Source organism: Zonotrichia albicollis, chromosome 6 (assembly GCF_047830755.1).
Source record: "Zonotrichia albicollis isolate bZonAlb1 chromosome 6, bZonAlb1.hap1, whole genome shotgun sequence".
Lineage (NCBI taxonomy): Eukaryota > Metazoa > Chordata > Aves > Passeriformes > Passerellidae > Zonotrichia > Zonotrichia albicollis.
In genome coordinates, this window is record NC_133824.1 from 5,504,148 (window position 1) to 5,531,186 (window position 27,039).

A 27,039-nucleotide genomic window follows, 5' to 3' on the forward strand; every position below is an offset into this window, starting at 1 on the left:
GTTACTGTTAGTTTCTGCACTTGGAAGTAGGACAATGAATCCAGAGGCTAGAGGTGGTGGACAAGACTAGATTAAGAAGACAACTACAATGCCAGTAGTTCAACTTAATTAATACCTGATGAATTTTGCTGCTGCTGGGCAGAGCCTCGTGTACTGGTTGAAGGAGAGGTGCTAGCATCATCCTACAAAGAGAAAAACAGGACATTACTGAGTTTTAGGGATGAAGTGCAGAGTCCTCTTCTACTCTGGAGGCAGCTGCAGCACATGTGGTAAAAGCAAGTTTCCTCCCTGTCCAACAGGCACTGGTGCCAAGGTATGGGCTCAAGGCCATTTAAACTTTAACTTTCTCACACTGGATGGAAAAATACATCCTTTTTTATTTTAGTTAATGTGGGCACCTTTTCGTGATTACACTCAACCCCTCTTATCTCTAGATACCAAATCAGGTGAAACCGCTCTAAAGTGCTGTTGTCTAAATACAAACCATCCACTTCCCACATTTAGAAACTCTCTGAGATGTGGTAACTGAGCCACCTAAAGGAACTGTTGCTACATCCCAGTCTGTCACCCCAAGACAGCCAGCAGTACCAGAGAGAGGAGTTCAGGTACTAACAGAATGTAGCTAAATCAATCAGTACTTCTCTTAAGTAGAAGACTAAACACTTCATCAGAAATTTGGACTCTTTTATCTCAGATTTATGTGTGACAGATCATAAACCATTCATCCATATATTTGGCATGACAATATTATCTAGCCACCCTCAAAACATACTCAGGTAAACATCAGCTCTGCGTTGTAAAATGGAATTGCACCCAGTTTGAAAGAACACAAAATGTACTCAAGACACAAATTAAACATGTTCTCTAAATCACTCTTCTAAAGAGACTGGTGCTATTGAAAATTTGGTCATATAAACTAATGTAGACTTTCAGCAAGAGAGAATAAGGGACAGAAAGCAGAGGCTGGAAGTTAGAAGCCAAATGGTGCCTTTCACCTCCCAGTGCATGGTTCAAAACCAGCTTTGGGGCAAGATTAAGAGCAGTGGTTGCATAAGGGCTCAACAGGCAAATTCCGTGCTTGAAGCATGCCTTGGACAACATGCAGAAAAGAGTTGCTTTTCTCCCTGAACAGTGAAAAGTGCTTATCCCTGCTCTTCCTACAAACCTTTTGGCTTGGGGCAAGACCTGGATTGTTTTAATGGACTTCCTATTGAACAGCTTTGTCTTTGGAGAGAACACCTCTACGCAGGCAACATGAGGCACACTGAATGCTCTATGACCTTGCAGCTGTGGCAGAAAGCCTTCACAAGGCTACTGGCTAGCAACAGCAATGCTGAGAGAGCAGCATTCTGGAAAAGCACCACACTGGAAAGGACACAGTGCAAGTCCTGCCCTCTCCTAAAACAGAAAAGGTCTTCCACACTTTACCAGTTCAACAGGTAGAAAAGTGTTTTCACCTGCATGTTGGACTCAGAGTTGTTGCATCAAGTTCAGTCTACAGACTGAGTCAAATAAAACCACTTGTATAATTGCTTTTGTGGAAGAGAAATGTTCCACTTTGTGGAAATCAAAGTTCCCCAAAGCTGTCCAAGTTCTATCTCAGTTTAGTGTACCTGTCATGGTCACATATTTGGACCATGATCTAATGGTTAATACATCATTTTCCCTTCTTCCACCAGGCACATTCTCTGTGCACTCTGGGGTCTGAAGGGAGCTGATTCTTGCTTTGCATGGAGGCTGGCAACCTAAATTTAGATGCAGCGTTGATGGTCTACTTCAGCTTAGCTCAAGCCTCAAATATAAAATAAGAAACATGAACTTTATCTCAAGTTAACTTGCCAGAAGGTTCAGTGCACCTTCTTACAGAGCAATTACCTCTTGTTCCCTACAACACTGGGATTAGACCATGAAATAGAGCTCATTAACCTGGTTTAGACAGTGAATGAAATATTAATAAAACAGCTGCTCTTGTTTGTAGGGTGCTGTTCCCAGGAAAGGTGGGTGCAGTTACATTTGGCTTTGGATTGAATGTGCACATCTATCCCTGGATCAGCACTGCAGTTATTGCCTGCCAGACAGTGAATGAGCACAGGGCTTTGGCTTACAAGGAATCTGCAAGAGCACAGCAGGGAGAAGTGTTTCACTTACATTTTGGCTTTCCTCTTCCTTCTTGTCAGCTGGCTTGTCTGACTGTGACGCTGCTTTCCTCCTTTGCAAAGAAAAGGAGATAGGACACAGTCAACCCTCGAGAAACAACCCTCACAGGAAGACAAGATTCAGGCTTGGGTGGAAGTTACTATTTCTTTAGCTCATCTCAGGGAGCATAACAATGGCTGGATGTGTTTGGTTGTGTAGGGCTGGGGTGGAGGTGAAGAATTCAGATCCCAGTGATACAGCTCAGGGAGAGGGGCAAAATTATGAGGTGGTGTTTAAGAGAGGAATGCAGGGTGTGGAGCATAAAGAAACGTGATGAAACAGAGGGAGGAAGGAAAGCTGGGTATGAAACTGGGTGAGAAAAGGATGGCTTCTCTCAAGGATTCAGGCAGTCCTGGGTCCTACACAGGAGGAACAACTCACCCCGTTTCAGGGGCTTCTGAGGACCAGCCCTGCCCACAGCAGGAGGCTCAGGTGGGTATGGCAGTGACAACACTGCTGGCAGCCAGCTCCAGTGTCACTTTGTGACCTGTCCTACATCCCACATCCCTGATCCTGCACAGAGAAAGGGCTTGAGCAGTGCTCCCACATGATGGGAAAACTGTCCAAAAAGCCCTCCAAGCCAGGTTCACTCTCGCTGGGAGAGATTGGGCACCATTTCTCCTCAGCCAAGACCCCTTCTTCCCTCCAGGTGGGAAAGCTCCGGCTGAGACCAGGAATCAGGAAACCAGCCCATCCACCTGGTTTCCAAGTGCCTTTGGTGAACAACAGGAGATTATTTTTGTCTAAAAATCACTTCAAAGGCAGCAGAGCTCCTGAGCCCTGTAGTCCCAGGACCAGCAGTGTTGGTGCTGCCTACAGAAGCTGAGTGAGGACCTGAGAACCACACTCATTTCTGCTTTCCAAGGACGGCCAAAACTCTCTGAGGAGTAAGTGGCAAAGAGCTGCAATTCATCCACTGGGACACTGGACATGACAGTAAACAAAGATGTTGGTTGTTTATTTTAGAAAAATACATGACAAAACTTCTTAGGTATTAGACAAACTGGATGATGAAAAGAAAACCAAATTCTTGATTTCTAAGCCCTATTTAAGTCCTTAAATAAACATTACTCCAGTGGGCCAGATGCTGAGGCCCTAGAAATCCAATTTCCCATTTTAGACCATTAGGGGAACTGCAGCTCAAGTCTCCACGTGGACTTTGGTTGTGCTGAACTTTACCCTTATCCACCTGTGAACACTTCCCTTAGCAAATGTTTTTTAAACACCAATCTGACAGGTTTTTCATTTAGTCTTAGTTCTGAAGTGAACAAAATTCAACTCAGGAAAAAAAATATCTCAGGAAGCACTAAGAAAGGCCTCACTGGATACACAACTTGGAGGATTTGATTAAAATTTGACAAAAAACTGAACAAACTGAGCAGTATGTATCTGTAGGACATAGTGCTCTGTGGGAATTATTTTCATACATTTAATTGCATTAATAATTTCACTAAATCAGTTATATTTTTTTTGTCTTTCTCTAATATTTACTTGATTTTTCAAACAATAAGAAGTGGTAATTATTATAAATCTAAGTGAGGGAAATATTTGCCAGGGTGAGAGACCAGTGTTAGATTTATGTCTTGCAACAAACTTAACTGGGCTGGGAGTGACAGTGGTCTGTGGGTTCATTATTCTGTTTGCACTTTAGTCTTGAAGCAAAGGGCTGCTCTCACAGGGCCCACTGAATCTAGAGAGTGGCATTTTATAGCATCTGAGCTCCCAGAAATGTTTTCCTCCATTACTTACTGAGCATTAGACATATTCCCTGTTTCTGAGCATGGGGTTTACTGCTCAGAAAAGGGCCTCTGAGATCCCATGCTCATAACTCTGATTTCTGTACTGAAAATGCTCAATTTAAAACCAAACTTTTTTTTTTTTTTTTACTTTCTGGTAATAGTGGGCAATCTGAAACACAGTGCCAGGTTCTTCCTTTCCCTATGTCATCACACATAAAAAGGAATTTGCAGCCAGAGGAAATCCTCTCACTATCAGCTGAACAGCATGTGCCCAGACTGCACCCTTGAATGGCACTTGTGTATTTCCAGGTACCTCCATGGCTTTGTGAAGCAAAATTTAGGGGATAACTCTGTTGCTATCAGGTCCCTGGGAGAGGATTTGGAGCTTAGCTGTTTTCAGAGTAGTGGTAGCACAATGCTTATGGCAGTGCAAGTGCTTTTGTCAAGATACCAGGGGAATTCCACTCTAAATACCTGAAGACACAAGATCCTACTGCCAAAAGCCATACTGGAGTACACTTTAGACTAGAATCACACCAGTGTGCTGAAATTCTATGTTCAAACACATGAGATGACCATTCAGCTTGCTTCCTTGAACAGAGCTAGTTACCCCAGCATCACCAAACCTTACTTTGTCTGTAGACAACTTCCAGTTAGGGAAGGTCATTCTTGATATAGAGCAGGCCAAGAAACCCTAAAATCTATTAAGAGCTGTCAAGCTATTTTAGTTCTGAAAAGAAAGAAAGTTATCTATTTGCTATTTTATACTGCAGGGAACTTTTCAGTGCTGTGTATTTATTTACTACTTTTCAAAGGATTTAACAAGGATTTTCAAAGAATCCACAGCCTATGTTCAGAATTGCTTCTGAAATGAGCAGGACATGGAGGAAAGTTGAAATCAGATCTTTTGAGCTGACAACTGTCTTTATACTAAGACAACATTATTTAAAAGCTCCATCTCTGTGTACTCTATAGCTTCACCTACCCTTCATGATTTTATTCATCCTTTTCCTTCACTATTTGCAAGTTTAAAAAACTTAGATCTAAAAATATAGCATCTAACTCTTGGGAAAGGCAGCCTATTTTCCAATGCAACACCTTTCGCATTAAAAGTTGGGCAATACTGGTGACCAACATCTGCAGGACCTGTCAAATCGCAAGGAAACACCCACTGCTAACCACAAAAATGACAGTGCCTTGTTCCACAATTTGCTGCAGATCTCATGGGGCTTACTAGAGGTGTAAGTACAAACCTTTTTGCCAGTAATTTATTCATTTCTTCCATTAGTCCTCCTCCTCCTCCTCCGCTACTTGTTCGATTGGCATCGCTCTTAGAGACCCCACTGGGGCTGGACCCTCCTGAACCATCTTCTGGCTTAAAAGAGAAATCAAGATTGGAATTAATGAAAGGCTTGCTTTACAACCACACCCTTAATGATTAGTTTTCCCAAGTGTTAGGAACAGCAATCACAATCACAGCCTGAAACCAGAGATAGGATGTGTTCTGCCTTGGGAGGAAGACCCACAGGAATATTACTGAAACCAAGGCAGATCTGGATGATGCAAATATATGGGCAAATTATTAAAAAACCCACAGTGCTGCTTGTTCATAATTATTTTTATGCATGGTTAAGCAACCCTTACCTAAGTAGATAGCTACAGACCAGACCTCAACAGGCTACACTGTTTTTTTCTGTAGGTATAGTGTAGTTTTAACCACTTAAAATAAGTGAAAACACTAATGCATAGTACAATGGTGTACTATGCGAAGTAGTGAAACCCTGGCAACGTGAGAAGTCACAGCCATTTGCTAACTCTTATGTTCTGAAGAGAGCAAACTCTACCCAACATTTCCTGCTCAGCCTCATTTGCACTGCAAAATCCCATTTAGAGGTTCACCCAATGGTCGGCTGAAGCATGTTCCACCATGTCTCACTGTGGGTTTGCAGACCATGACACCAAGCTGTGCCAGGCTGTCCTGCAGCAGAGCAGAGCCCATTGGGGGGTCCCAGTGGCACCTCCTTACCCGCTGGACTCTCCTCAGTTTGGCACCAGCCAGAGCTGCTGCGAGCCCTGACACTGACCCATCTTCAGCACCGGCGCCCTGGCCCGCGCCCGCCGGCAGCGGCGGCGGAGGCGGCGGCGCAGCTCCCATGGGCGGCGGAGGGACCGGGGGAGGTGGCGGAGGTGGGGGCCCCCCAGATGAAGCAGGGATCACAGCAGCACCACTGGGGTGGCCAGGAGGAAGTGCTGGGCCTGAAATGCAGAGAACAGGAATTAGGTGTGAAGCACGATCTCCTCCAGCCCACAGACAAGGTCACGTCCCATTCCCAATGCCATGGCCTGACTCCAGCACAAGGGGCTGATGCAAGGGAGCGCCAAGCATGTGAAGAGGTGCCTGTATCAATGGTCAGCCAGCTACAGTCGTGTGCTCCTGAGAGACCCTGTCACTGGCAGTCTTCTCCCACCTCTCCTCCCTGGCTGGGCTAGTGTTTCATTCTGTGTCAGAATCAGAACATGGACAATGTGTCCCAGTTCATTAGTGGCACATTCTTCTGCTTCTCCCACAGCTTTCTATACGGAGATAATAAACTCCATGGACTTTGGTTGGCATCAGCTTTTCAGGAGAATTGTGGGCTACAGTGACACATCCTCCCTGCTGTCATGCAGAAGGCGTGTGGCCTCAGCCAGTTGCAGACTCCAGCTCCAAGTACCCTGAGCTTCCGCAAAGCTCCTCTCAGCAGCAGCCCGTTGGATGGGCTGATGGTGGAACGCCACTGCAGTGTTTCACCTGTCTGTAACAGGTCAGCTGAAAAAATAACACCTCCCCAAGGGTATTTTCCCATGCACACTGTCAGAACAGGCTGCTCTAGGTATGTATTCACAGCTTCAGTTGTTCAGTGTTACTTTGAAAGACAGGTGGGTTTTGACTGAGAAATATTTGGAAACCATATTTAACATTAACAGCTTGTTTTTCCTCTTATCTAGGTTCTCTTATAATATTGCCTGATTTCTGTGGTTACTTCTGCCATTATTTCACACTCCCAATTCCATTCTTGAAATGAACCATAGCTGCTGTTAGAAATACTTTAAACATTTCAAGCCCTCTTTCGTTCATGAACATAATTGTTAGTAATTCATTGTGGGTACATTTAATTGTAATTGCAAAACTACACCCACCTAATTAGAGGGCAGCCTCAGGCAAAAATTGAACTGAGTCAAAATAATGGAGTGATGTGAGTTTAAAATAACTGTATTGAACTAAGTGGATTTCAAGGACTTGCATCAGCTGAAGGACTGAGCCTCCAGTGGTTACAGTATTACTTTTAGCAGAAAGTAAAAGGAAATGTCTTAGTTTTCCTCCTTTTCCAGGCACACCACTTTAGCATTATATGTGGCTATAAATCTGAATAGATCCAAGTCACAAAACATATGCTCTGAATTGCAAATTGCATTGCTTGCAAATTGTTATCACTCCACAGGCTTCATTTAGATAGGCACAAGAAATCAAGACCATATAAAAAGTGGCCACACACAAGCCCTTGATCTGCCTTCAATGAGAAAGGTTTGCTGGAATAGTTACAGTGACAAGCCCACAACTATACATGCAGTGAATACCAGGAACAGAGTTTCCTGAATTAAATAAACTGCACAACCACAGGGAATTCTGGGTATCTTAAACAAAATCCATGTTCTATGTTTCACTTGTTACAGAAATACTACTTAACAAAAAGAGTAAAAATCCCAACCTTTACCAATATCCTACACAGACAAGAAACCTATTGCAGACCTGGCCTCCAGCTTCAGAAGAGCCCATCTGCTATGTTTGGCCCAGCTGAAAATAGGTTCTATATGAAGGTCTTTGAAACAATTTGACTCTGCTGAATGACAAAAATCTCAGTCTGGGATAATACAGTAGGAATATGCACTGCAACAACCCAGCTACAGGGTCCTGGTTCTGTAATTCTTACTTTTTGCCTGGTCCCTGGACTAGTCTGGAGTGATTTTGATATTTTTCCACCCCAGTTTCAGAAATCACATACAGCAGCAGCAACTGCAGCTTTGGGTCTCTCAGCCCTTGTTCTACTGGTCAGGGGCAGTGCCAACCAGGCTATTTGAACAGGTGACAGCTGAGGCTTTACACAGGTCACAACTCATTCAAAGTCAGTACTTACTCAAGAGGGCAATGGCTGGTGATGTCATGTAAGGAGGGGTCCTCCTGGGCAAAGCCACCTCAGACACAGCAGCGTGAGGGGGAGGCAATGGAAGACAGTGTGACACGGGCTGGCACCACGGCTGGGCAGGACAAGATGGCAAATGGGAGGATGGGGAGGGAGCCTGGCCGGAGGAGCTGGGGGGGCTGGCGATGGTGGGCAGCGGGGAGCAGGGTGCGGCTCCTAGGTGTGGGAACAAGCACCCATCCACACTTTTCACCTGGGCTCCAGGGGGGGCTAAAGCAATTTGTTCCTCAGGATGGCCGTTCAGGGGTGCATTTGCTGAGGTTTCCCATCCTGCTTTATCTGTGGGTGCCTTGACCCTGTCAGGTGGGACAGGAATCACGGGCAGGATGGTGGGACCACGAGGCTGCAGGACATCACCCCTCTGCAGAGATGGTGCATTTGTGGCAAAGGGAGAAGAAGACTGAGGAGAGCAGGAAAGAGAAGAGCCCCTGAGAGGCTGGTGAGAGGGAAAGGGAGGAGGATGGAGAGGCGGTGGAGACAGCGAGGTTCTCCTGATGCCTGGCATGACAGCCCTGCCATTTGGGCAGGGAGGAGGGGAGGAGCCTGGGGCTGCTGGCAGCTCGGAGGCCGAGTGCCTGTGCAGGAACTGCGGGGACTCTCTGGCTCTCCCCTGGGTCAGGAACGGGGACTGAGCAGCAGCGGGCTCGGGGACAGCGGGTGCTGAAGAGACAGCGCTGGCCTGAGCTAGGGGTGGCAGCACAACACCAGGGGCAGGAGCAGCGCAGGGACCAGAGGCAGGAGGAGGAGACTGGGGATGAGAGGGGGGAGAGCATAGGCTTGGTTGGAGGGTGGAAACTAAAAGAACAGAAAAGACAAAAGAATAAGGTGGGTACGCAGGAAAGAACGAAACCAAGGCAAAGTGGAACGGAGGAAAAGGAACCGTGAAGTAAACGCAAACAGAAACTCAAACAAAGCCGAGAGGAGATGGTGCAGGCACCAGCTTGGGGATTTCCAGCCCTCAGCAGAACTGGAGGGGTGTGCAGAGCAGAACCCTGGCAGCACGGGATGGGCTGCATGCTCTGGTGCCAGCGAGGCTCCTCCAAGCCCCACGTGAATCTGAGTCAGGATCACGAGCATCACCTCTGCACCAGGGACAGGTGCAAGGGACAGGCTGAACACAGAGGTGGCCACCCTGCAGGCACAGAGGGAACAGCCAGCAGCCCCCATGTCCCATTCCTTGAGGATGCCAAGGCAGGATTTTGCCCAAGTTCCCTGTACAGAACAGCACACTAACCTCTGTTGAAACAAGAGTCCAACTCTTTCTGTCACCAAAGACGTGTGTGTGTCTGAGCTGGTTTCTAGTCAAAAGGTTTAACAGCTGAGGAAAAACATTTCCCTTATGTGGCCAGATTAACTGAAAAACCTTGCCCAAATCCAAAGCCCAAACACAAGATGGCCATCTTGGCTTGCTTGCTTCCTCTGCCTCCTTTCAAAGAGGCAAAGCCATACTTCGTAGCTATAAACTATTCCTGCCATCTCTTCTCTCAGTTTAGTGCAACTTAATATGCTATAGAAGATTTTTGTAAGCTCATTAAATATATATACTTTTTCCATTAAGTTCAAAGAAGACTTCATGATCACAAAATCCCCAGTGAAGAGCATCTAGAGCTGCATCTTCCTCTGCACTGTAGTTTGATTTGTGCTGAAGAGCAATGGGGAGCGCCTGAGCACATCCAGCACATCAACCCCTTTGTGCTGACATCCTGGGAAACACAGAGTCACCCTGGTCCTGGCTGGGGTTCCTGCTCTCCTCAGGGTGGGGAAGAAGCATGGCCAGGCCCCCTTGGTACACCTAAAATGTCCCTCAGCTGTCCAAGTTTTGCCAAGTGCAAAACCTGCCCAGCTCCACCTGCACGCTTCAGACCTGAGCCCCTGCCCAACAACACAACCATGCTCAAATGCATGTATGTCTCTGGCTGGAAATCTAATCTTTAAAATGTAACTGTGACTATAAACCCTTTCAGCAGTCTAGCTTTTGTACAGCACCCCACAAACCCCACCAGCAGCAAGAGGAGACAGTCAGGGAGGGCAGACTGTGTCTGTTTGGTTTGATACGTGCCTGTGGTAGAGGTTCTTCTTTCCAGGGATTCCTGGCGCTGTTGCTGTTGCTCCATCACTTGTCTAAAACAGCAAGGAAAAAAACCCTGGTGATTAGGTATTCCTTATAATTTCGAGAAGAAGCTTTATAGCCTGAGAAGCACTGTGTGTCTGGGGAGAGAGCTGATCCTGTGAGATGGAGCTGGGGCTGATTTCACTCGCCCTGGCCACAGCAGTGCCAGTTCACACACTGGGAAACACCCAGGACATGGCCCTGCATGCACTGGACACTGCAGGGGCTGGTTGATCCATTTAAGATAACTCCTCAGGGCTCTGCACAAGGAATGGGCAGTGCCCAATGCCCATGAGAGCACAGCAAACATGCATTCTGTTAACCTGAAGTGTGTGAGCATTGCAAGGAAAGAGTAAGGGGCATTCCCCACAAAATCACAGAATCACACATTGGATAAGGTTGGAAGGGAGGACTGGAGGCCATCTGGTCAAACCTCCCTGCTCAATAAGGACCCCCTGGAGGACACAGTCCCCAGGATTCTGTCCAGACAGCTTTTGAATATCTCCAGAGAAGGAAATATTCAAAATGACACAGTCCAGAATCTTTGATGGATCAGGAGCCCAAAGCACTTGTAGAATATTAACATACTAGAATGGAAATATAGCAAAGCTCCATCTGTGTCCTGGTGCTGACTGCACGAAGGCTCTGTTGTCCAGGTGCACATCCAAGCCTGTTTTGGCACTGCCAGCCCAGCCCCAGCACCGCTGTCCCTGCGGCTCCAGCAGCACCAGCAGCGCTGTGCTCCCCCTGCAAGCCCCATCCCAGCTCGGCACTGCTGCTCCAGCTCCGTGTGGAGCCTCCCGGGCAGGGAGGGGCTGGGACAGCTCTGCAGGGATGTGCAGTTCCAGGGGCCCATCAGCAGAGTCTGCTCTTGCTCGCTGCACTGCCCCTGCAGGGAGGGATGGCCCTGACCCTGCCACAAACCCACCCTCACTGCGCTCCTCCAAAAACCTGACAGCGAAAAACAGCCTGCTTGCCAGGCTCCTCGGCAAGTGCAGGGACATGGACTACAGATTTCAACAATATTCTGAATTTACCTTGCTGAAGCATTTGGTAATAAAGTTTATTACTATTTTCCTCCACAGTTTCTAGGTTGAATTTGCCCGAATTAATTTCATATATGTTTAGACCAGTCGTCACTGTGCAGTTTCCTCTTTTCTCAACTTGTTTTACTTTGTACAGTAAAGCAAGCTCAGCTCTAAGCAGCATTTCTATTTTGACTCCTTGCACAGTATTTTAAGACACTTCTCTGTTACATCTTTTCTTGTACTTTCCAGAGTCTGCAATGCTAAGCAATTCTGTCTTATTTATATACCAATAGAAGCTTTTAAAGTAAAAAATAGTCCAATGTGGAAAATAAAGACTATTTTAATTTGCAATACAAATTTTCTGTGTTTCATACCTAGTTCAATATATGGTAAAGGAAAATACATTATTTTGCTATGGGGGGATCAATCCTAAAGTGGTTTTATGTTCAGAACATGCAATCCATGCAATTTCTAGAATATTGCAGGTTTCTGAGAAAATGATCATACGTGCAAAGATGAATTACTTTTGAGAAAGTCTTAGTTGGTTGATTCAACTGGTGCCATTTAAGCTATGACACTTTAAAGCAAATAAATAGAAATCTTTACTTCAATACATACCCTAACTCTTTCTTGATTGTTATGGATGTAACAGCATCACCTGCACTGCTAAAATTTCAATTGTTAACACATGTACTAAGAATTTCCTGAGCATACTGTCCCCTACCTTAGCTTGGTATTTATTAGCAAAATTTGATGATGAAGAACAACTTGATACACACATTTTCCTGATTAAACCTGGAGGAAATTCTAGGTTTATCTAGAGAACCAATTTGGAAAATTTCAGTCTGACAGAACAGGAAAGAAATATGGGTAAACCAGCCCCAAATTATTAGAGCTGCTGCAGAACAGATTGAGGTGCAGGGTGCAGAAATCCAAAGCAGGGTTAGCCACTGCCATTGGAGTCACTGGGGTTCATACCAGCCCTTTCTGCCCTTGGTCAGAAGCAGTTTATAGGTGCCAAATGCACCCTCCCACACATGCTAAAAGGAGCTCTTAAAGTCTTAGGAAGTCAAATTTATTCCAGTTGAACTAAATAAAGCCTGGGATTGGCACAAGGTTACTTAAGGAGTATACAAGGAGAAAAGTACAAGAGGGGAGAAATTACACTCTGACTTAAGAAGAATATTCTTTAAACATTTGTGTAAATATCTCTAAAAAAACCTTTTAAACAGACAAATTTGCAGGGTAGAAACCATAACTTAATTTCCTTCCTGCTTATTAAAAAACCCCTAGGCTTAAAATTGGGCTGCTCTGTGCTTAAAGAATGCATCAGCATAATTAAAGCTGAAAGTCCTCCAGTGCAGATGCTGTAATATCTAACTGCATCTACTGGCACATCTCATTCCACTCCAGTGGAGCAAAAGGAGCTTTCCTAGGGCCATGTGCCCTGTAGCAGGCAAATAATACCTACCCAGAGGGCTTTTACTTCTCTAAACAAAAAAGAATAAATATTTTTTTTTATTCTAACATAGTTAAGCTGCTCACATTTTAAATGTACAGAACAGACATCCAAACTGGAGGCCTGAATTACACATGCAGAATGAGTGACTTCCACTGGTTAAGGGAAGAGCTGGATCAGGTTTTTCAGGAAGGCAGTGGAGAGGCAATATCTCCTGCCCTGTGTGAGCAGAGGCTCTCTGACCTTTGTGGTATCTCTGCTATCCCAAAGAAAATCTCAGGTGAAATATCCTCACTGCTGACCAGTCATGGGTAAATCCCTACTAGATCTCAGGTCCTTCACAGTTATTCATAGAGGTGCAAGAAATTAGTTTCCCTACAATTTTCTTATAGTTTTTGGAGGCAGGAAGACTCCTGAGTACCTACCAACCAAAGAGTTTACCTAGAGTGTGAACTTTGGCTCGCTTCACCCTTTAACAGTCATTACAAAATCATTAACAATAATTAGAAAACATTCAGAACCAGCTTAAAATATGTACAAGTGAAAAGAGCAGTGCTTACTGGTGAACAAGGACTGCATGTTATGCAAGTTACAAACCAGAACTGTGGCACAGCTGATTAACTCACCTTCTCTGTGCTTCCATCTCATCTGGGGATGGACCATTCTGGATCTGGCGCTGGGCAGCTGGACCTACAGAAAAAAATGAGAAGATGCTATTAAGAAAGCAAGCAAATGAAAAAACAATGCCACTCAGATGGCTTCTCCACCTTACTATGACAGATAAACCTCAAGCATTATTGTCTTCTCTTTTCTTTAGCTCTTTTTTTTTTTTCATATTAGACAAATCATTGACTTCTGTACATTTTTAATCCCACTGGGAGAATCCAGGAGCTCAATGTGGCAGCAGATTTGTCCACAAACTAGGCACCACGGTTTCTGTAGATTACACCCTAATCCCTGGGTGATGTGAAGGCCTGCAGTGTTGCAAAGTTGTCCTACAGAAGGACAGCCCAGTGCACTGTGATGCATTTTTAGCTTTGACATGGTTCAGCTCCATCCTTCAGGTATTAAAGAAATTCAACTGCCCCACCGAGTCTAGGAGCACACATTGTGCTAACTGTGATGCTGAACTGGCATCAAAAGCTGCCTGATGGAAGGTGCAAAGAGATGCAAAATTAAACAAGGCTTTTACAAAGGTGACACTTCTTTTTACAATGCTGTGGTCTTCTGCTTCTGGGGGATCCACATCAAGATGAGCTTTCAGTGGCATCCACCAACAAACGCTGACTATGCATGTGACCATTTAAGTCACATCTCCTCTCTTGATTGATCATTTAATCTCTGTTCTCAGACATTTAATCAAGGACACTGACCCTACATGCCATTTTCAGAAAGAAACAATTATTCTGAAAATAAAAATAACTATTGGTAACATAAGTGGTCTTGCATTCATTACAAGGATTGTTCCATTCAAGGAGGTGGGTTCAACTGTGATTAAACAGATAAAACTTCTATTAAATCCAACAGCAGTTTTCCTGATAAACTGGGAAGCAGATCAATTATGTGCAAGAAATTATTATGCCTACCTTATTTTTTAATTTTCAAATGTAAAACTTCTCGCTTTTAAAAGTTATCCAACAAGAGCAAATCAGAATTAAATACTTACAAACCTAAATATGTCACTCTCAAATTGTTAAGCATATTTATCCCTGTATTCTTTATGTATTACTGCCAGGCTGAATGCTATCTGAAAACCAATTAAGAAAATGTGAAAACAGGAAAGATGGCAGAAATGCATCGTAGTCAGAAATTCCAGAGAATTGACTGATCCTGAGGAAACCGTGCATATTTCTGAAATGTGATTAAGGACTAATATTTGAAGTAAGGGTGCACAGAACTTTCTGAAAACCAGGCCTGTGTATTCTAATTTTGGGTCTCCCAAAAATGAAGCCAGTGACAACCACTAAGCCAAAAGCTCTGACATTTAAAAATATCCTATGATTGGGCATGAAGTGCCCAAGCAGTTCACTTTAATGACTCACGACTGACAGTTTAGCGCTGTTTATCATAGGTCTTTGGCAAACTATTTAGACAGAAATGCCACATTTTGTAAAGATCACACGAAATAATGAACGTGGGGAAGCAGGTGATTGTTTTGGGAAGAAAGCCTCAGGGAAAAATTTAGCAAATATTTGGTACCCACCCAGCAGGCAGGTCCCGTGAAAGGAGTTTAAGGCGCAGCAAGAGCTCAGAAACCCCAGGTGAGGAAGGCAGGGACAGCTCACAGCCTGCCCAGCCCCAGCTCACGGCCAGGAGGGCAGGGATTATTTCCATGCTCCATTCTGTACATGCATGCTCTGCTGTGCACGTACAGCAGGCAGCTGCGAGGCTCAGGGGTTACAACCCAACTGGATTTCTACGCTTAATTCCCCTCCGCATTTTTCGGTATTTCTCAGGCAGAAGCAGCCGTGAACAGTGAGTGCTCTTGGTGATGCCACCCTCATTTGAAGAGGCTTCTCTGGCTGCCCATGAGCTGCCTCTGACCCTGCCAGCCTTTGGGAACAGCCTCAGAGAAGAGTTCTCAGCACAGTGACCAGGAGAAAGAGTTCTGCCGCTGACCCGTTTGCAGCTTTACATCTGCTGTGAGCCACATTTTTAGCAATTAATTAAGGCAGGAGATACTCTGCGAATGTCTGTGTTTCCTCGCTTGGTTGCTTTGCAATAATTAACCACGCTTTTATAGAAGCATCTTGTGATTCAGCTGAAGGCAGATTTTGGGAGCACACAGATGTTTTCCGTGCTTATTTTTTCCCCTCCTACTGAACCACCCCAGCAGCCACCCTGCCCTTGCCCAGCTGTCCCTGCAGACAGCGAGGGGGAACTCCTGGCACAGGGCACTGCTTTGTGCTGGGTGTGGAGCTTTCCATGTGCTCCTGCATGCTGCACAGAGATGTCCGCGTCTCGAACCAGCCAAAAAAACCAGCCAACAACCAGGAACAAAGCTGTCCCTGAACGAAAACCCATGCTCTGGCTTCCAATAGTGCCAGGAAGGCACGGACTAACAGGAACAATGCCATCCGTCCTCTCCTGCTGGACGAGCTCCAAGCAATGTTTCTGTTCCCTCTTTCACCTTGGCTACAATTGCAAGCAACACTGACTACATACCCTTAGAAAAAAGTATCAAACACGTTTATTTCTCTGAGCAACTGGTATTTTGTGCATCTTCCACACTTTCATTCATTACACAGAATGGAAGCAGCCCCTGCTTGGGGTTTTTGCAGCTCCTATAGCTCCATGGTGCTTAGGGACCAGTGGCAGTGACAGTGACAGGTGACATTGGTGGGCTAAGGAAAGGCTGCAGAGTCAGAGCTGAATTAGAAATACACATGGGCTTTCAATTCATGATAATGAAGATTTTTGTTTTACATATGAGAAAAACATGATTTTGTGCAAAAAAATACAAAACCCCCAAACCACAAACAAACAAACACACACAAACCCCCAGCAGATGTCTGGGGGAAAAGAGGTGTCAGAGAGACAGACAGCTCTCCCTCATTGTTTGATGATTCCACAACACTTGGATTATGGGAGACTGGTTCAGCCATCAGGTCTGATCTGTCATCGTTTATACTCTGACAATGTGACACAAACTCCTGCTTATCCTGACAAGAACAGAGGAAATCTTTCCAGATTACAAGTTTCTGCAAAGCTTTTCTTACCAACAGCAATATCTTTCAAATAAATTGGCATTTTCTGTCATAAAACCCCAACATATCAGTTGTTGGAAGCATTTCTGACTGATGCTAATCCCATGGTCCCTGTTCAGCTACAGCCTGGGCCAGTGTGCAAACCCATGCTGGGACTCAGCTGGGCAGGGGATTTTTGGGGTTCACCATGACTGAGGTGTGACATCCATGGGTGGCTGTGACATCCGTGGCTGCTGAAATAAACACGGGCAGGAGACCTTTCTCCTTTTTAATGCTTTTATTAAAAGTGATCCGCTCTGGTGGGAGAATCGGCGGGTCTGCGCTCACGCCACCACTGCTTCCACGAGTGACTTGGAGGAGGAAGAGTGCAGCTTTGTCCACTGGTCTGTGGGCAGAGCTGGGGGTTCCGTCCTCATGAGATCATTGGGAAATCCCTTGTTCGCTTTCTCAGTTTGACCTTCAGGGCTCTGGCTCTAGCCAAGATCCTCCTAGGCTAGGGTGAGGAGCAAAGAAGGGGCAAAGTGTCTCTGCAGTCTCTGGACTTTGTTCCTCATGTCCAGACGTCACTTTGATCTCTTAATTCTGCGTTGGCTCGTTGTTTTTGGGGTCTTTTCGGTAAGTTTGGTGGGGTGGCTTTCCCATGGCATGCTGGCTCCGAGGTCATTTGCGTGCCCTCCGATGTCCCCTCCTTTCACTGTCCGAGAGGAATCATCCACCTGGCAGCAGGCAGGGTGGTACTGACAAAAAGGGGAATTCTCAACAATAGGGAGCCAACGACCGACTCTTAACAGGTGATTACAACATGAAGTTAACAAAGAATTCTCCTCTGCCAGCAACCAGTCCAACTTGGAACTCCGCAACCTTTTAAAAAAGTGGGTAACCTTTTTTTTACTCCTAACACCTGGCTGCTGTGACATCCGTGGGGCTGTGACATCGGTGGCTGCTGTCCCCGCTCCAGGCAGAGCGGGAAGCGCTCCGTGTCCCCATCCACCGCCACTTCCCCATTCACAGCCTGTCTGTAATTTTAGCTCTCTCGCCGCTGTTGGGCAATCCCGCTGCTGCTGATGCTGCCGAGGCTCTGTCAGCGCTTCAGCACCTGCCCCTGCCCCGAGGAGCTCAGCCTGGTGGGCACAGGCACAGCCACACTGGAGCGGGAACAGCAGCGCTGGCGACCGGCTGTGCTGCTGACACTCCCCTAAACTCATTAGCAGAGACAATTATCCTGGACAAAGCACCCATCTAATTAGCCTAGATAGAGCCCGTAGATAAAGCAGGGTGCCCACACTCGGGCTGGGTGACCCGGCAGGTCGGGCTGACCTGACTTTCCATGGCGAGCTGCAGGACTGAGAGGAGGGATGATGGATCACCGCTCCCTGCAGCTGGGCAGAGCCACACTGCCACCATGGCACTGCTGTCACACCGGGCTGGGATCCACACCTCCTGCTCCTACCTTGTTTGTTATGAGTAGAAATGTTGCCCATTTTTATAAAGGTTGCAGAGTTCACAGGTTGGGCTAGTTGCTGCCAGGGTGGAGCTCTAACTGTTATTGTAACCACCTGTCGTTTTCGTTAACTACCTGCTGTTGACGGTTAAGAATTCTCCCTTCTGTCGAGTCCCCCTGCTGCTTGCTGGAGGATGGCACCCAGAGATGAAGAGGAAGGGACATCGGGGCTGGCAGGCAAATGAAGAAACCCCTCACCAAACCTAGCAAAACCCCCTAAAAACAACGAGCCAACACGGAATTGACAGATCAAAGTGATGCCTAGACATGAGGAACAGAATCCAGTGTCCGCTAAGACCCCTTTTACCCCTAACCTAAAAGATGTTGGCTGGACAGAGAACTTCGAATATCAAACCAAAAAATGGGGAATCTCCTGGTGCTCTCGTGAGGATGAAACTCCCAGCTCTGCCCACAGACCAGTGGACAAAGCTGAAATTTTCCTCCTCCTCCTCTGTGCCACTTCTGGGAGCAGTGGTGGCATGAGCATGGATCTGTTGGTTCTTCCCACCCGAGCTGATTTTTAATAAAGGCATTAAAAAGGAGAAAGATCTCCTGCCCTATGTATTTCATTGTTTGGTCTGATGAGCAGCAGCAGCCCACGAAGGGAGCACAGTGTCACAGAGAATGCTTTCAGGCAGCTTGCCTCGCTCCTATTAAACATTAACCGAAAATAGAGTTTCAGAGAGTGTTACTCACAGGCTGGGTGCCTCAGCAGCATTTTAACAGAGTACATTAAATACCTTCTATGACATCATTTACACATGGACCAAACTTCTCCTCTGAGAACTGCAAAGAACTTTATCAGCCTTAATTAAGCCATGAGGCAGAAGCGACTTGATTACACCCAGGTGGTGTCTGCACAAATAAAATTTGGTTGCATCAATTTACCTACAGGTGAGATTTGCTACTGACACAGTCCAAACCATGTAAAAGGTCACCTAAGGCATTCTTATTCTGATGCAGACCAAATTTGGTTTGACCTGAGGCAAGCAGAGTGCAGGGAAAGGAGCATTTCCAACTCTGTGCCAGAAAACCTTCTCTACTTCCCTTCCTTGTTCCTTAGCGACCAACAGTGCTGTAAGTCTGTGGCAGAGCAAAGTAAAACACATCCTCTTAAAATCATCCCCAGCAATGCTTTACATAACCTGAATTTACTTTATATCACACCGGACAAGGAACAGTGTCTATCAGGTACCAACTCTCAGCTGGATTCTAGAAATTCCTGTCTTAGAAGCTATTAAAAGCACCATTCCCAGGATTGCAACTGCTTTGCTTTTATCTTTTACCTCTCACCTCGACATTACTTTAATCTAACATGAAAAAGGCCCTGCCTAAAATGAAATAAGGGTGTGAGCACAGGGGGTCTGTATAAAGTCTGTTCATTTGAACTAAAAACTGATTTAACATACAATGCTGAAACTTTCTGATGCAGATAAGACTTAAGGACAGCGACAGAGCTGGAAAAACAAGCCTTGTATTTAACATGGGAATGCCCTGCCCTTGCTCACACCTCTCCAAGAACTTATGTATAGGTGCTTATGCTGTGCACCATGCTTTTCTTCCTGTTTTTTTTTTTTTGTTTTTTTTTTTAAGGAAAAAATCAACAGAGGTAATTGCAAGGGTTTCCACATGCAGAACCACACAGACATGCACGTGCACTGGGCAGAATGGAAGACATGAGATTCAGAAGGGGGTTGCCAAAGAAAAAGGCTGTGCAAAGATCCAGTGCTGGAAGATGATGAAAAAGAAACCATCTTCAATTCACCAGAAGGTGCTACTGACACACCAACATGAAACCAGTGCCTTTGACTCAAATGCTAAAGCTGGTAATTCCATTATTTTGCATAAAATATGATGGCACTTGTTCAATCCTCACTGTTCATTCATCATGGCACTGGCACAGCATTTGGCGGTTTTTCATGCTTGTGTCTTGGTTGAGCTGGTGGAGAAAACTTGTTTTTTCCTCCTGTATGCAATACAGATGAGACAGTGCTAAAGCAGCTCCTGCTGCAAACAACTCCACTCTGACAGCAGGGGTCACAGTAAATATGTGAAGGACATGGCTTGACTGCATTTATCTCAGCTCAGCAGCACAGCTTGGGTTACCTCTCAGATGAGAAACAGCACAACTAGCTTTAAACAAGATTTAAAAATACACATAGGTGACTGTGCAAACAGGAAACCTTTCCCAGTGAGGTGGCTCCATGGCCATTTGGGGCAGCATCTCCCCCAAAATGCAGCCTGGAGTGGTGGGACTGCATCCCCATAGTTAGGGCAAGCAACGGGGATGGGAGCCCATGTGTTCAGGTATGGGACTCTCTGCATTTTATCTGATCAACAAAATATAAGAACTGTGTGAGAACTGGAAATTATTTTCCTCTCAGCAGCTCAGCTCTGACAGGAAGCCCAAAACACACACTGATCTAGAATAGCATGAGGTTTTTGGGGTGAGGGAAGGAAAGCTGCAGTTCTGCCTGGCCAGGGGAAGTGGCTGAACCTTGGTTCCCCACTTCCAGAGGAAGGGCTTTGAGCACCTGGCTGTGAGGATGGCAGCCCCAGGGAAGGAGGTGGCTGCACACCCACCTGGATCAGGCCCCAGTGCCAGGACCTGGGCAGTGCTGGCTCTCCAAGACACAAAGAGAAATTCTGGCAAGGTGAATTGTCACATTCACATTTTCTGAAAAATCCCTTTGCCCAGGATTTTTCTCCGGGGAAGCTGAGAAGCCTCAGAGAAAAAGGAAAACAATATTATCTCATTTGTTTCTCCTGTGTTTTGCTCATCTGGAATGTGTTTGGAGATTGTTTATCCAACAGGTGATTGTTTCATTGGTTTTTAGTGTGTTTTCACTCATTGGCCAATCAGTACCAAATCTGTGTCAGGACTCTGGAGAGAGGCACAAGTTTTCATTAATAATGCATTCTGTAATAATTCAATAATAGCATTCTGTAAGTATCCTTTCTGTTTTCTTTAGTATCATTTAGTATTCTTTAATATAATATAGTATCATAAAATAATAAATTAGCCTTCTGAGAACATAGAGTCAGATTCATCTTTCCTTCCTTCCTGCCATGGGGTCCCAGCAAATACAACACTGAATGCAGGAAAGAAAGAGATGGAACTGGAGCATCCCAGGGGGGCTCTGTTTACTGAGCTGAGCTCTGAGCAAAAGGGAACTCATTCAGTGATGGCTCAATTATGCATTGCTGAAGTTGAGGTGGGTGAGGCTGTACCTGCCAGGCAGCCCCAGGTGGGATTGCTCCCACCTCCCTCCTTGGCAGGGCTGGGGCAGGGGCTCGGATGCATTTACAGCCTTGTTTCCACAGGCAGTTTCATGATAAGTAGGCATCCAATTAATTGATGACTACTGCTTTTGTTAGGGGACTGGCCTCTGGCTCTGAGAAAAATGTTATGTGCATAGAATAGTATAGGAAGAGTAATTTCACTTTTTTGTCATTACAAAAAGAAAAAAAAAAAGAAGACATCATTGAATTTCTAAGGGTGTAATTTCAATATTGGTGGCTTTATAAACACACTCAGGAAAGATGATGGGGGATGTCATCAATCAGTGACAGAAGTAAAAAAGTAATCTATGAAATTCAGGACCATGAGATTAGCTTAAAAAAAACCAAAATAAAGTGAATTAACCCCACAATAATCAGTAGCAAGTAAACAAGCCCCCAAGCACTTCTGTTCCCTCCTCTTCTTGATTGTTTTTCAGAATGTGCATCAAGCCTATTTTCCTGAACATCCAGGATTGAAACTTTTCAATAAAGGTGAAGATTAGCTCATAATCTTGTGCCTCTAGGCAGTGCTGGAGCTTTAAGAAAAACACCAAATACCATCAGAATCTCATTAAAATCAAGAGCACAGGCCATCCTGAGAAGCTGGCATCTCACTACTGCATGGGCATTCAGACAGTGGATGCTCCAAAGAAGATGAGAGTGGAAATCAAAACACAGCAACTAAAGATATGGTTTATATTGCAAAGACCTTTTCGTGAATTTGGTTTTAATGAGGACATGAATTGTTTCACTCCAGTACCAGTTTGCCAGGTGCTGTCCCGGCAGACAGGGGCACTGCAATGCTGGCCTTGTGCTCTGCAGTAGGAGTGCTGCTGAGCTCAGAAAACACTTTCCCTTGGATGTCTCAAAGAGACATCCACACATCTGTTCTGTGAAACTGAAGCTATCTGCTTGTAGCTCAGTGAGACTCTGTGTATTTCTGCACCCAAGTAAGTGCATATACCTGTTTGTACCCACTTCACACTTACATTTCTTTACATCAAATAAAAAGCAGGAATTTGATCCTTTTTTTTTTTGAGAAATTGAATTTTTGAAAATTTCTGAAATCACAGGGGAAAAGAACCCAGCCAGTAGCATAGGCAGCAGTTCAATCAGCTGATATTCACACACATCACTGGTCAGAAATCATCTCTGGTTTTGCTTAACTATAGGATTTATGACATATTAGATCAGAAATGTGTATATATATACACATATACACACACACACTGTAGCCTGGTGCAGCACCCGAGGCACCAAGAGCAGCATGGTCTATTCTTGGCTTATCTCCACATACAACCTTGCAAGGCAAGGCTCTCTATTTTCAAGTCTCTCCTTCCTGTTTCCCTACTGGTAGGACAGTAAACCCCTCAGGGCAGGCTTTTCCAGCAAGTGGAGAACAGCAGGGCCCTAACATGCATTGAAGCACCATGCACACATAGAAAACACCATATTATAAACACACAGTTTGCACCTAGTTAATGGTTAAGATCCAGAAAAGATCCATTTTACCAAGATTTAACTCCCACCATTGCTCTAAGGCAACTATGATGGGTATCTGTACCTGGGTAACAGTACTGGACAGAGGAAGATTTTTCTACAAAACACAACTAAATGTGTGGATTTTTGACAAAAAAAAACAAAAAACAACCCAACAAACCACATGAAAAAATATAACTAGAAACAGGCAGGGTTCCTTTATAATTAAGTCGCAGTCTTAAATTCAAGACATAAGCAAAATATTCAAATACAGCATCTGATCCCATTCACAAAAGAATAAAAAAAAGCAAAAATCCCACTAACTAGGAAGGCCCAGAGTAAACCCACTCATCTCTGCAAATCCTCATTTCCAGAGGAGCTAACAGGAATTGACAGTCACAGGTAGGTCATTATGGAGAAAAAAAATAGGCAAATATCCCATTAACTATAGGAGGTATAAGATGCTGCCCTTTTTAATATCTGTTTTTTAAAACCATTATCTATTCCATGAGTACAGATGCCATTTACTAGCAAGCAAGAGCAGCAGCAATCCAGCACATTGACTCAGAAGTCATCCCACATTCTTGCTGTAATGACCTCTCCTGATTTAACAGCCCTGACTAATGCCCTCATCTCCCCAGCTAATGCCTTATTTCTCACAAATATTATCTCAGCCTCCTACTGCCTGAATTAAAAGTAAATTAAAGACAAACCATCCATCAACGAGCTACAACTGTAAGTGTTGCAAGGTGGCGGCACAGACCATCTCCATGCAAAAACGAGCATCCCTTCCCCTTCCCGCGGGAGCCCGGCACGCAGGGCAGCGGGGAGGTTTCCATCACCTACAGGACATGCGGCACAGGACGGTGCAGTCACAGTGGCAGAGGCAGAAGCAGTGCCAGATCCATTCCCTGCTGACCATAGCACGGCCGCAGCCTGCGCAGCGCGCTCCCCGCATGCCCGCCCCAGGCCGGCTTTCACCAGCTGTAATCAATCCCCTGTTGCAGCAGCACCGTGGGCCCGGCCACTTCAATATTTAATGGGACCCTTGTCCTCACCTATCACAACACCTGGGTGCCTGAAGCCAGACTTCATTGTCTGGGCTTTCACATAATGCTGTGGAAGAAAGAAATTGCGTTTTCTGCCTCCTGCCCCAATCAGAACTCCCTGTGTTCACCTACATGCAAGCAATTACAATAAAAGCAAAGTGTGAATAAACAGAAAGTTCAGTTGTTTTGGGGGGAAAATGGCTGCTGTTGAACACACAGGATCAAGTTCACTGGTAGCTTCTGAAGTCAAAGGGGTTCAGTGATAAATGTCGAACACTGGTCTTAAAATGCAAGTGTGAACAAGATGGATTCAGAAATGTGTATATATGGCTTAAAATCCCCATCTACTATTAAATGTTTTCTTCATTATCCCATCATACCTGATCTCCTCTGATCCCAACACTTCACTCTTTTTACTTTGCCTGCTAATCACTTTCCTCTTCTATATTTAAGCGTGGCAAGTCTTCCAGAGGCAATCCAGTTGAAGTTAATGGAGAGTTTGTATGAGGAGACTAAACAGAATATTTATTCACTCTCTACCTCTGCCTTATCACCTTTGATTTCTTTCCCTTCTCCTTGCCTTTGCATTATTCTGTCTGCTGGGGATTCACACAGCCTAATGCTCTACTCCTCAAGCAAATTCATAGCTGGTTTAGGGGGTGCATCTCCACAGCTTCAGTGACACTACTCTGATGTAGATCAATTGGTATTTTGACCCACTGAACTCAGCAGCTAAGTCTTTTATCTCATATCTGACTTTTAGAATGTGCTGAATAAAAATTCGAAGTTTTTATAAGTTATCTATGGTATCAGAGCCACTCCCATCCTTCTCAGACAATACTTACTCATCATAACTGAGTAGTTGCTCACTCCCTGTACCTGCCTCCCACAACATTCTCAGAAAGACTGATATGTAGATACTCTAATAGCAAAGCTGCTTATCATATGTTTTCTAATGTTTGCTGCTATGAATTATTGATGTCCCATTTTAAGTCTACAATATCAATACCTCTCAGGTATTCCCCACTATCAGATGGAGCACAACAAGCATTAACCAATCAATACCTGAGACAGTAAAAAAAACTCTGTTAAAAGCAAACTATCTTTTTCACTGTGGCACACAGATGGTGCGAACTCTACCTGTACATGTTCATTGTTTCCTGCTTGCTGGGTTATAAAGCCAATAGAGGCACATCAGAAACAGGAGTATTAAATTCAAACCTGAGTGTAAGTTCAGGGTCTCAAAGCCATAAATGACAATGGCTTTATGTAATTACATTCTGAGAATGTAAGAAGATTCAGGAATGTATTTAAATGAACAAAAACGGCATTAAAATTGTAAAATTGTAGGCCATGTTTTATATTCAGGTCTCCAGCTTTCCTAGAGTACATAGTATCATCAAACAATTTCATTCTCAGTTTTAAGGGCACTTCAAATCCTTTTTGTTCTCCTGTGCCTTTTTCCTGTATCTCACACTGAAGGACTGAAGGGAAGCATCTGGCTGATGTAAAATATCAGCTAAGCTCTTCACAGTGCTCTCTTATCCTGCAATGCCATTGGAATCACCTGCTCTCTCAAAAGAAAACTATTGCATAAACGTAGGCAATTTAAAACACTGTACCAAACTAATGACAGAATCTGTAAAACCAGAGATGTACAACTTAATTCTGTCCTAAGGATGCATCTAACTCTTTGAGTCACTTATTTGGCTGAGACTATGTTACTCCATATTTTCTTTATTATTTTCTTACACACTTATCTCTTGCACAGTGAGGTTGTGGTTTCTACAGGGTTAAATATGGTCATGACAAATAAAAAGCTAAGAAACATCGTTCAAGGCCAAACAGCACCTCAGAGACTCTCAAACGGACCTAACAGAGATTAACAAATTCCTACAGATCCTTGGGCAGACTTACCACCTGCACAGCAAACTCCGTGCCAACAGTGTGCCATGGAGCCAGAAAAGCAGTGAGTGGGTGTGACAACTCCGCTTCCACCCCAGCCCCACCCTCCTCCCTAAAACTGACACACGATTTCTCAATAGCTCGTTCAAACACAACAAGGGCCATGATGTGGCTGAGTAAATGGCAGAGCAGGAGCTCATATGGGTTGGGAACAGGCTCTCTCAGAGGCTCCACCACCTCTTCTGATTCTGAAATTAAGACTGGTCTCCACAATCCCACCAGCAAGACTCCTTTTAAGTGGAAACAGCAGCATGGCCCACAGGAAAAAATAAGTAAAAAAGGCAGTTGGCCCAGCCAGTATGACATGAGCCACCACCTCTGCTTCTACTCTGGATAAACAAAGTTATGACTTGCTGGACACCATCAGTATTGGTCCAAGTTTGGGGCGGGGGGGAAATCTGATGTGGCCAAAAACATTGTGAAAATACTTTTATAACATCTGCACTGGGATTCCTAAATTGAGGTACATGTGCCACCAACTGCATGCAAGTCATTTGAAAGGGGTACTCTGTCATGCAGCACTGGGCACAGCCATGCCCCCCAGAAATCCAGTAATTTCTTACTAGGATTACTTGACCTTCACAAAGGTTACAGCCCAGCTTGCCTGTGGCAGAACAGATGATTTCCTGAAAGAGGAGCACTTGCAGAGTCTGTGCACCTGAAGAGATTTTAAGTAGCAATTCAATTGACCACCTCTTACTCCTGTATATAAAAACTCTTGACCTCAATTTAAGCATGAAGCAATACCAGCTGGCTGGAAGGCAAGCACTCCCCAAACAAACTGCTCCTCTAATCCTTGCTACAGGAAATCAATTGTGAAAATTGCATTTTGACAAATATAAATCATTACTGACAAAAAGGCTGACAAATCCCTCTTGATGTCCAGCACTTACCTGGTGCAGCAGCCTGCTGGAAGATGTGCTAGAAAAATGCTTCTTTTTTAAACAGAAGTTGGAAAACACTAATTCCACAATCCGCAGCAGTGAAAATAAAGGAGAGCTCTGATCCTGCAAGTGGTAGCAGGCAGGCAGGTGACTCCTACATGAAGCCTTTTGCAGGAAGGCTGTAATTATCTGGTTGAGCACCTACTGATTGTATCTGGAGACTGTGCACGTCCGAGCCAATATGCGGCTGATACAACTCATGTCATTTTATTTTCTGTACATTTTGTCCTTAATTGAAAAGGTTGCTTTCCTTTTCTATTCCTAATATCTATTATCCATGCTTGAGAAGGCACTTAACAGCACATTAGACAGCTAAGAACCCAGAGGCTGTGCCAAAAC

The 27,039-nt window shown here is 44.9% G+C and overlaps 1 protein-coding gene across 5 annotated transcripts in view; it reads right to left on the bottom strand.

Moving 5' to 3' along the window:
• EVL (Enah/Vasp-like) overlaps positions 1 to 27,039 on the bottom strand; it is a 147,284-nt gene that overhangs the window by 5,672 nt on the left and 114,573 nt on the right. For all 5 annotated transcript variants that reach the window (XM_005483209.4, XM_005483210.4, XM_005483207.4 and 2 more), the window contains exons 4-9: positions 13,400 to 13,463; positions 10,236 to 10,297; positions 5,962 to 6,191; positions 5,189 to 5,310; positions 2,149 to 2,209; positions 116 to 182 (exon numbers count right to left, since the gene is read on the bottom strand). In XM_005483209.4, coding sequence (XP_005483266.1) covers positions 116 to 182; positions 2,149 to 2,209; positions 5,189 to 5,310; positions 5,962 to 6,191; positions 10,236 to 10,297; positions 13,400 to 13,463 — 606 coding nt within the window. The remainder of the gene's footprint in view (positions 1 to 115; positions 183 to 2,148; positions 2,210 to 5,188; positions 5,311 to 5,961; positions 6,192 to 10,235; positions 10,298 to 13,399; positions 13,464 to 27,039) is intronic.